At 33.4% G+C, this 11,479-nt stretch overlaps 1 protein-coding gene across 1 annotated transcript; it reads right to left on the reverse strand.

The window, feature by feature from the left end:
* Positions 1-9,362: 9,362 nt before the first annotated feature.
* LOC146901653 (cytochrome P450 736A117-like) lies at positions 9,363-11,479 on the reverse strand. Its single transcript, XM_085738247.1, has 2 exons — positions 10,552-11,479; positions 9,363-10,310 (listed from the first exon to the last, which is right to left on the reverse strand). The coding sequence occupies exons 1-2, from the start codon at positions 11,422-11,424 to the stop codon at positions 9,696-9,698; spliced, it is 1,488 nt and encodes a 495-aa protein (XP_085594373.1). The 5' UTR covers positions 11,425-11,479; the 3' UTR covers positions 9,363-9,695.

Here is an 11,479-nt window from a genome sequence, read left to right on the forward strand (position 1 = left end):
GGAGGAAAGGCACTGCTTATATATATATATATATATATATATATATATATATATATATATATATATATATATATATATATATATATATATATATATATACACTCACGGCACTACGTACTCTATATATATAGTCATCTGGACAAGTTTTCTGTTTCTAGATCATTGAATCGGCTTGAAAATATAGAAATGTCACGCAACTATTTTTTAAAAATAAAAGGTCATTCTGATTAATTTCCGTTTGCTCTGTGAGTGTGACATGCATCCAATAGTATTTTTTTTGTTGGTCAATTAGCTTAGGGCTAATATTCTAGAAAAAACCCTTTTAGCAACGTTTTTTTTCAACTGTTACTTTGACAAATGTATCGTTGCGTAAAGTCAAAATGTTATACGGATCCAAAGCCATAAGCATTAAATGCTTGGTTCAATATCTTCAAAGCTTGGTGCACCAATTTTTTGAAACTTTGCCTAAAATCAAAATAGAAACACTTATTGGTACGACATGATAGAAATAAACGAAAGTGCACGGCAACATATTGCCCTTGAATGAATCAATTCATTCACCAATATAACCACAACAGGTCTTCTTCCTCTAAAACCAGACTTTACACAAGACATTCTGTCATTTTTCCCATGCGTTTGTTCGCACTATTAGCATATGGCAATGCTAAAGTCAAGGTTTTTTTTTTTTTTGCATGGTTGACCAAAGAAGTTACGACATGCATGCACAAACAAAGGTGTAGAAGAAGGAAAATGCTACTTCTCAAGAAAAATAGCTTCAAGAATTTTTCAAGACACAGTTGGCAAATTTTAATTGGATGATTTATTTGCCCACTTCCTATTTTTCAGTCACACCTCCTTGAATTGTGGCAACTAGTGCATTGTGATTGGCTACTCTTTATTCTTGAAGAATTCTTGATGTTATTTTTCTAGAGATATAGTATTGCTCGTAGAAGAATTAGTCGGTATTGAGTTGCACGGAGCTGCTATAAATTTTTTTAATAAGTTAAATTAACCACCTAAATTGGCATCGGCCAAGAGAGTATATGAACCTCGAGAAGAATATACTCTAAGGTCTCAAGCCAGCATCACCAAACCAATCCAAGTGGAATGCTAGGAGCTGCTATTGAATTCTTAGCAATCATACATTCTGCTGCTATTAATCACAACCATTCATTGGCATCTGCTGCTATTGGTTAATGCCATTCGACGACAGCAACAACTCAACGCCAGTCGGCGGCCCACATTCAAATATCTGTATATGTGGGATATCTCCGTTTCCGTCATTACTATTGTCGCCATTGCTTACTCGTCCCCTCCATAACCGTTTTTGCTTGAATGTACTCTGGCCTAACTTGACAACGTTAACCTAGTTAAAATTTAAAATAAACAAAGGTAAAACATAAAATAAAATCAGATTTCTCAAACAAAAAAAAAATGCATTATCACATCATTTATTGACTTGTCAGTTTATTTCTTCAGCATATCCCATTAATTAGTAAAGAAAAACTTCAAAATTTAGTGGGAAGTTTTACTTCACACCCCAACAATTATACTCCTACCCCTACAATTCATCAAAAATACCAATTTTGTCCTTTTTAACAATTACACCCATTCACCCCATCATGTTCTTCGGAACTGAAAATAGGTGACATGTTTTTCATTCCTAAAAACTTCGTTTTAATTCTTGTATATCTTTTTGTTTCAAAAAAAAAATAATAATCTTGTTTCTCTTTTATTTAACAATATCGTGCCTAAAAAATAATCTTGTATAACCTTTTGTCATTTTCTCACAAAAGGACAAAAGGTTAATATTGATGAATCTGTCATTTTTAGATTTCTGGAAATCGAATTGGGGATATGATGAATCTGAATCGTAAGAGGAATGGTAGGGTAGAAAAATGATCGGATCTGATATGACTGGCTGTTCATCGTTGTGGATCAACAGATTAAGTTAATATTGAGAGTCGATGTTGACTAAGGTAGTGATACTGTGATAGTGCATAAAGATGAGTATTAGAAATGAACATTCATTATTGTGCAGAAAATTCATAATATCAATTTAAGTTTAACGGGTTTTTGGTTTTCCAACAAAATTTAGAATTAGATAAGTGTATTAGAAAGGAAATTTCAGAATTTGCAAAAGTTTTATGAGCAGGAGATGCTTTTATAAAAGTTATACAAAAGATCCCAAATCGCTTTTAAGAGTTTTTCAGAAAAGAAAAAAAAAATACACACAAGAAATGTCAATAATAGTTTTCCGGAAAATACATATTTTTGATGTCATGTGGGGGTGAACTATTCTAACTTGGAAATGAAAGTGAGGGTGAATACTGAAAGGGCAAAATTGAAATTTTAAGTAATTTGTAGGGGTGAAGGTGCATATGTAGGGGTATAGGGTAAAATTTCCAATTTAGTGGGGTGGAAAGTTTAAGAAATTTGAAAAATTATATGATTACCTTTTTCGAATATAGAAATTGGAGAATCAAATTTGTGACTCAAGGAAGTAAGTGATCATAATGCATCGATCCATTTGAAAAAGAGACAAAAAAATTATTAGAATTATGAGTTCCCTAAACATAACTTTAATCTTAGAACACTTGTTAGCATGACGTGAAAAAATAAAATAAAATGAAGCAATAGAAGTATATCACTCAATTCAAAAGTCTAACATTTTTTTAGGACCGCAACTAAGAATACCGATCAAGAAGAAAAATACCAATAATCACAAACTGGCGTAGGCGATCCATAATTAATTTGGATTGAACACATGTACGAGAATTGACTTTTATATGGTCATTATGTTTGAACCTTTTATGCTGACTTTTAAATAATTTACTGTATCTTGTATTTTACGTTTTATTTCAACTTAAGTTTTTTTTTTTTACTTACTCTCATTTTTGGTACAAAAGAGGAAAAACCCAATATAAAAAACTACGAAATAAAACAGACATTTCTATACATGCTTTTTTGGTACAAAAGAGGGAAAACCCAATATAAAAAACTACGAAATAAAACAGACATTTCTATACATGCAAGCCTAAAAAATATCATAAAAAATAAGCTTTTGAAGCTTACTAAGAGGAGTCTTCAAAACAATCAAATTAAAATGATCCACAAAAATGTTAAAGTTAATAAGCCATGCACTTATATTTTCTTCGCGCCAAATATGGTTAATTTGCAAATGCCAATTAATTATCAGCAGCTTCATGATAAGATGAACTAAAATAGGGATATTTCCATTAAACTTGAAATTGTTAGAAATCATGTCGATCAATATCCTAGAGTCACTTTCAACTATAAGATGAATGCCCCCTCCAAGCCATGTCTATGTCTAAATACAACCCACACATCTCAACATGTAAGGCATCACAAGCTCCAATCTTCTTAGTGTAGCCTTTAATCCATTTACTATCTAAATCACGAAAAAGACCATCACAACCAAAAATATGACCCCTACCCTTGCAAGCATCATTGTTAATGAGCTTGATCCAACCTTCATGTGGTCGCTTCCATCCCATGTAAATAGTGCCATTCAACTTATGAAATTAATTATTATTATTTTACTTATTCTAAAGCTTTGAATGTCGATTTCTTTATTAGAGGATATTATCCGCGTTTATCTAAAAGACTTTTTTATCGTCTTGTAAGTTAATCTTGATTGATAGTTTTATGCGCATTGGCATGCATGGTTTATGATTCAAATTCTGAAATCTCCATTTTTTTCATATTTATCTTGTGAGTATAGTCACTATGTTATTTGATCAAAAAGATTTTTTGATTGTATCATAATCGGAGAGAGTATGCAGTGAAGCAAATTCTAAGTGATGATTTTATGACACACTGAAAATAATGTTTTATTTAATAAATTTGTTTTCATATTTTGACCAAAAAAGTTTCAATTGTATTTTAAAACTTATTTATTATTAACATTAATACATATTGCTAGCGTGCATGAGAAATTAATTTGAATTCAACACATATGTAAGCATTTGATTTTTATGGTCGGTGTGTTTGAAATTTTATCTTGATTTAAAATTATTTATGAAAAATTGAAAAGAATGAAAAGAAAAAAAAACCTAAATTATTTATTGTATCTTATATTTTGTAGTATTTCATATTTGAACTTAAGTTTTTTCTACACATCTATTTAAAATTTGAATGTCGATTTCTTTATTAGAGGTTGTGATGTCACTGTTGGAACAAAATGTGTTTAACAATAAACCTTAGAGAGTTTTGATGATAACAAGGTATTAAAAATTGACAATTGGACTAGCTAATATTTGTTCAAGTGTACAGGACCATAGTTAAAAAGTTACATCATATAAAGGTTCTGAAGAACAAAAGAGAGCTAAGGAATCAAGAAAAGGAAGCTTTAAAGCGTCTGAAGAAAAGTGCTCCTGAAGTCAAAAGTGCTCCTGAAGACAAAGTGCTCCTGAAGATGATGACGTCATCAGAAGCTGAAGTTCATCAGAAGCAAGTTACTCAGAAGCAACCTCATCAGAAGCTGAAGATTCAAGATTTAACACTTCAAAAGCTGTCTATTGGATTCGAAAGCAATGCAGAAGACTGGAAATACAAAGCAACGGTCATTTTGTGAAGATTTGAAGGCATTGGATGTTTATCTTCAATAAGCGTTGACAAAGTACAAAGTGTACGAAGTGTACAACCATTATCTCCACTACTCTGCAGTGTCCACGCTACAAGACAAGAAAACAACTCCAGAATACAGCTCTGCCTGCAACAATGTTCCTTGACAATAGGAATGGATTTCAAGTTGGTTCTTCATAGGACAACAACCATATCAGGCAAAAGATCATTGGTGATTGATCAAGCTTCAACAACGACTCTTTTGATGTGCTGGCAATTTCACAACGTCTCTTTCACACCTCTATATAAAGGAGTGAAGACTTAGAGATTAGTATACGACTCAACTACAATTTACAAGTGCCGAAACTCTGCTGAAATTGTTCTGCTTTCAAAGTCACTTAGAATTTCTGTTATCAAGTTCATATCTTAGAAATTCTAAAGTCTTAAGAGTCTGTATCTGATTTGTATTGTGAACACCACTGATTGTATATCAAGTGTTCAACCTCAAACATTTTTCTTTGTAATGTTTGATTAGAAGTCTCTTGCAGTTGTGCTTGAGCATAGAAGTCTCTTGATTGTGTTCTTGAGCATAGGAAGACTCTTGCAAAGTGTGCTTGAGCAAAGGAAGTCTCTTGCCGTGTGCTTGAGCATTTGTAATCAGATATTACATTTTAATGAACTCTCCTTGGAAGTGCAAGGGGGACTGGACTACTTCCGGATTGTGGAAGGAACCAGTATAATTGCTTTGTGTCTTTCTTCTTCTCTCTCTTTGTTTTTATCCGCTGCATTTAGATCCTGAATATCACTTCAGAAGTTGTCTCACTTTGCTTCTGATCAGTGTGCTTCAGTTTAGGAGAAACGAAGAAAAATCAAACACAATTCAACTCCCCCTTCTTGTGTTTTTCTCACCTTCAGTCACATCTTTCAGTGAAAGAGTTTTTGAGCGTATAATTTTTAGCGATTAAACAAACTCTCCAAGAGTAATCCTAATTTCTACCATTTTCTCACATATCTTCCCGTGATCAAGAGACTCAATGATTTCACTAACGAAGATGTTTACAATTGTTTCTCAAAAGTTCCTTCCTTTCGTTACATGAGACTACTCATCAAATGGGTCAATTAATGCTTATATTGTGCTTATATGCTGAGAAAATCACGCCACAATTTGCGTTGATCGCTTCATGATTCATTGTTTCGTATACAGTGCAAAGTTGTCATCACACCAAATCATGCCACAAATGCTCCAAATCTCGCCTAAATTTTCTAGAACTTACAACATCAATTTTGAGTCACTTTTCAACAAATTCAATTGTGAAAAGGACCATAAATTTCGCCATGTTCAGCAAGTGAATGTCAAAATCATAACAAAATAAAATTAAACATTTTTTACCCGCAAGACTTTACAACCACGTTTCTGGGTGCAATGAGTCTTATAGTTGGAACCATGTGTGATGGGGTCAACCTCTTCTTCAAGACAAGTCTGTTTGGTTTTCATTCTTCTCTTCACCAGACTTACTTACATTAATATTCATCTTAGCAAATACATCAATAAGATCGTCATTAAGTTATTCTTCCTCTTTGTCTTCATCGTCCTCGTCAGCGTCATTCATGATTTGGTCACCTCGAACTGCTTTGGAATAGTTCGCCTCGACAAATTTTTCTCTAGGCACTATACTATCACTATGGCCTTCTAGATTTCCACTTTGAAACCAGAGACACATGCGACAACAACCTTTACCTTAAGTTCCTTGGACTAACTTCTGTGCGTCAGAAACTATATTTTTTGCCTCTTCAATATTATTTTTCAGCAAGACTTTACCTTTCTTAAACTTGTATTCCAAGCCTTTAATCTAAAGCGTCAAACCCTCGATTTGTATTTTTGTATCAAAAGCCAGTTTTAAGCCTCATCACGAAACTTACTTTCAGACTCCGACTAAGTACCATGATCCTTCACGAATTTATCACTTGTGAATGTTCTCTAGCTCGACTCCCAACCTCTTCAACTCGGAGGCATCACCTATAGAGCTATCAAAGTGGGTTTGGCTCATCGTGCCTTTACTTTATCCAGAGGTGGAGCCACGCACAAGGTTGTGTGGGATTCTGCCTTCACAAATTTTTGATAATTATTTTAATACTAGATATTGATATTAATTGTCAAAATTAGAGGTGATTGGTTATATTAGTATAAATATGGTGGAGACAAGAAAACATATTGTGTATCCATTGGTATATTTGTTTTTAGAATTATTTTTGATATTACATGTGGCAACTGGAATATCTAAAAGAGCTTTCTCAACTATGAAGATTATAAAAAATGAGTTGTGAAATCGCATGGGAGATCAATGGTTAAATGATTGTTTAGTTACTCATATAGAGAGGGATGTCTTTTTTTATTGATATTGAATATTAGAAAATTATGCAATATTTTTTAAAAATGACAAATTGTAAAGAATAATTGTGATGTATGTTTCTAAATGTAATGTATATTTAATGCTACAAATTATATATATATTGCCTCCACTATTCAAAATTCATGACTTCGCTACTGACTCTATCACGAGCCGAGCTGTAAAAAAAAGCACGAAAAAACAGTTTTATATTTTTGAGCCAGCCCTTTGCGCCCGTATATTGCATGTGCCCATATGGGTTGGGCCATCGGGCTTTCGAGCCATTAAAAATATATATTTTTGTTTAAAAAGTTGTTTTGAACAAACATTTTTAAAAAATAAATGGCTCATGCTAAAAACTCTAAGCCCTTCCTTATTCCCTCACTCAAGGACTGGTAGTATGGGTGTCACTCTTATTTCTTCTTGTTCGTGCAAGAGAACCTACGAGTGAGATATGGTTTCTACTCTACAAGAGCGAGAGATCTTATGTGTGTGTTTGTGTACGTGTGTTTTTGTGTCAGAAAGAGAGAGAGGGGGAGCCAGGGGGGAGAGAGAGAGAGAGAGAGAGAGAGAGAGAGAGAGAGAGAGAGAGAGAGAGAGAGAGAGAGAGAGAGAGAGAGAGAGAGAGAGAGAGCAAAACAAGATATAGAACACAATGTTGTAATCACCTTTCATGTTTTCTCTCTTCGTGCTTTGATGAGCTTGTCTTCTCTGAATGTTACGACTACTCCATCGCTTCAATCACTCTATATATGTTTTTTGTGTATCGGTATATATGTTTGAGTTCAAAGATTTTTCTCATATTATCATGTATAAAGAAATCAATTTAAGGATGGTGTTATTTGATGGATAATAATTCATATGGTATGTTTTTGCATTGATTTGCATGTGAGTATAATGCTCGTTTATTCCTTGTATAGCAAAGAAATAATTTGTATCACTTTCTTTTAGTGCGTGTGGAAAAAAATATGGGTTTTAAATAAAAATTGTAGTATTATTCAAATATGGGTCGGACTGGTCCAGTGAGTCGTATAACCTACTAATATTTGGGGCCGGCTCAATTTTGGTGGCTCATTTAGCAAATGGGACGACCAACTCCAATCCATTTATACGTGTTGGCCCACTGGACCGATGTGAGCTGGGTAGATCAACACCAACCCATTTGACAACTCTAATCGCCCGCTTCTTCAACCTTTTATTTTCCTTTTTAAGGAGAAACGTGTCACATTATCTTTTATATACTTCCTTCGTCGGTGAATAGAATTGTCGCGGCTAATCATATGCTCCTTCTTCGTAAAGAATGAGGGCTCCAGAAGACACTCTGACGCCCAAGTCAAATTTGAACGTGCTAGCAGGTAGCAAAGTTAGTAAGTAAAAGTGTAGTGTGATAAGGTAAGGTGATCGTACTGGGGGCGAGTCCCCCTGATTATATGGATGGATCCGGTGTGAGACTCCTTGGTTGTTGATATCTTTTTTCCATTGTTTTGTTACAATTTGTTATGAGTTAAATCTGGATGACCAGAGTATCTGAGCTAAGATAGGCGAGGATGTCACTCTAGTTCAATAAAGGGTTAGTGGTTCAATTTTATAATCTACTTCAATGTTAAGAAAATGAGCTTTAAACTAAATGATTAATTGGACAACACAACTCAAACCCCCACATTTATTGTGTTTTCTAGTTTTTTTTTTTTTTTTACTTTGTTTCATCTCAATTAATCCTTTATTTTTCAAAATGAGATTTTTTTTTTGTTAACTAAGTTGTGTTTGGTTTTTCTAAACTTTAGAAAGAAAAGATTACCGTATAGAAGGTTATTTGAATTTTTCAAAACGAATGGAAAGCTAATACTTTACATGATCATATATTTGAAACTCTTTCCTATTATAAATATTTTACTTGTGAGAATATTTATTTCACGAAATTCTTTTGAGTTTCATTTTTTTATTTTCTAAAAACTTAGACCATCTGCAACAGAGCTCTCCATTTTGGGTGCTTAAGTGAGCCATGCATGTACACATCATCTATTTTTTTAATTTTCAATGATATTACTTAATAAGCACACAATCTCTCCAACCCAGTACCTCAGAAAAAAGTTAATAAATAGATCCTATTAATAACTCATTGTCATTGTATTTCAAAAAAGTTTATTGGTTTGTGTACAATTTATTACATATGCCCCATGAAAATTAAAGAGAGAGAGGGTGATTATATAGCCACCATTCTATAAGCACCAAACATTTTCTCTCCACAATGAGGGTGCTTATTAATTACGGTGCTAAATAGGTGAAGCACCCATCATTATGGATGCTCTTATGTGTATTTCTTCAAGTTTCTTCAATGAAAAATTTATAACATATGTATGTGACATGATCTACAACAATTGTATAAAATAATATCCAATCTCAAATGCAATTTATTTAAGTTATCTTTTACATTATTATATATAGTCACATATCCATGTTCAAATATATATCATTGATAATTTACCATTCAACCAATTAAAATTAGCCAAATGAGTTAATATGCAAGTGATACCCACAAACTAACTCTCACTTTACGTACAAATTTCTTCATGCGGCTAATTTTGATTGGTTGATGAATAAATTATCAACAATCCTTCGACGGTAACCTAGAAAAAAAAGCCACTAGCTAGTTATTAGTATCATTACAACTTTTTTTTTTCATTTTAAATTTCATTATTGCCAAATACTCCCTCATTTAATTTACTTCTTATTAGGAGTTGCAAGTGCCACAAGAGGAGTATTTCTATGTGCAATAAAGCCAATTGTTTCAGACATGTCTAATGTCTCCAATCCTTTAGCACCATCAGGTAATTCCCAATCAAATTGATGTATAAGATTGGCTAACACAATTTCATTGGCAGCCATAGCATACACTACTCCAGGGCAACCCCTTCTCCCTGCTCCAAATGGAGTCAATATCAAATCATTTCCTTTAATATCTATTGAATTATTCAAGAATCTCTCTGGCTTGAATTCTTCAGGTTGATTCCAATTTGTAGGATCTCTAGCAATGCTCCAATTATTGACAATAACATGTGTGCCAGCTTTAATGTGGTAACCGTTTAATTTGATATCTTGTGTGTTTACTCTTGGGACTAGTAATGGAAATGGAGGATGTAAACGTAGGGTTTCTTTAACCACTGCCTTTAAGTAGTTCATGTGACTCAAATCTTCTTCAGTTATGTGTGTTCTACCATTAGCCACTCTCCTTGCTTCTTCTTGCAATTTCTTCATGATATTTGGATGCCTTATGAGTTCTGTCATTTCCCACTCTAGCAAACTGGATATGGTGTCTGTACCTCCAATAAACATGTCCTAAATATAAACAAATACATGGTCAATAAAATTTGCATAATCATTATTCATTACAACTTAAAACATAACACCACCTAATGACATAAAGCACTTACAAACATGGAAAATTTTATAAGTGTCTAGAAGTGTCTCAAAAATCATATTAAATTTGTGTGACTCCTTTCCATGATTAGATAAATGTACAAAAAAAAAATACAGTAAGCTTCAAAGGGTAATATGGAGATGTTAATTTTACACTTACCAATAATAGAGCTTTTATAATTGTTCTATCAATAGGAAAGCCAAGTGATTCTGTCTTTTGGATCCAAAGCAAAACATCAACAAAGTCATCATGGTCTTCATCAACTCCTTTCTGACGACTGATATGATCTTCAACTACATCTTCCAAAAGTTCATCAAATTGTTTAGCCACTTTCTTCGCTCTTGCATAAAATCCAGAAACATGGGTCACCCAATCAAGCCAAGGTACATAGGCTCCAACAATAAAAGCACTAAGTGACTCGTTAAATTCCCTCAACAACTTCTTAAATCCCTTTCCACTTTCACCATCATATTTTCTTCCTAAAGCAACCCTACAAACTATATCATTAGTAATTTTGGAGGCTAATTCACTTATATTCACAGGTAATGATTTAGAAGAATAGTGTTTTATTTTCTCCATCATTAAACCTACTTCTTCCTCTCTCACGGCACGAAGAGATTGAACTCTTTTAGCACTGAGAAGATGTAAAACGGATATGCTCTTTATCTGTCTCCAATATTCTCCATATGGAGCAGTTGAAACATCTTTGCAATCATATATAAGTATCTTGTAATTTTTCTTTTGGGGTCTGTTTGCAAAAACAAGATCATGGGTTTTCAATATCTCACGTGCTGCATCAGCCGAAGAGATCACAAGAACTGGTACACTACCAAAATGGAGTTGCATGATAGGGCCATATTTTTTAGCTAGAGATAGAAATGTGCGATGAGGGAGTCTGCCAAGTTGATGAAGATTTCCTATTATAGGTAATTTTGGAGGTGAAGGTGGTAAGTTTTTGCTTTTTGTAGAATTGGAATACCATTTTATTAGTAAAAAAAGGATTAGAAAGATGGAAGAGATTATGAGTAGCATTGTGTTGTCTTAGTTTATCTTTCCAATTTGGAGTAAAGGCACTACTCTAATATAG

The sequence above is a fragment of the Medicago sativa genome, chromosome 8 (genome assembly GCF_051527215.1).
Source record: "Medicago sativa cultivar Bolivia chromosome 8, Bolivia_mono, whole genome shotgun sequence".
NCBI lineage: Eukaryota > Viridiplantae > Streptophyta > Magnoliopsida > Fabales > Fabaceae > Medicago > Medicago sativa.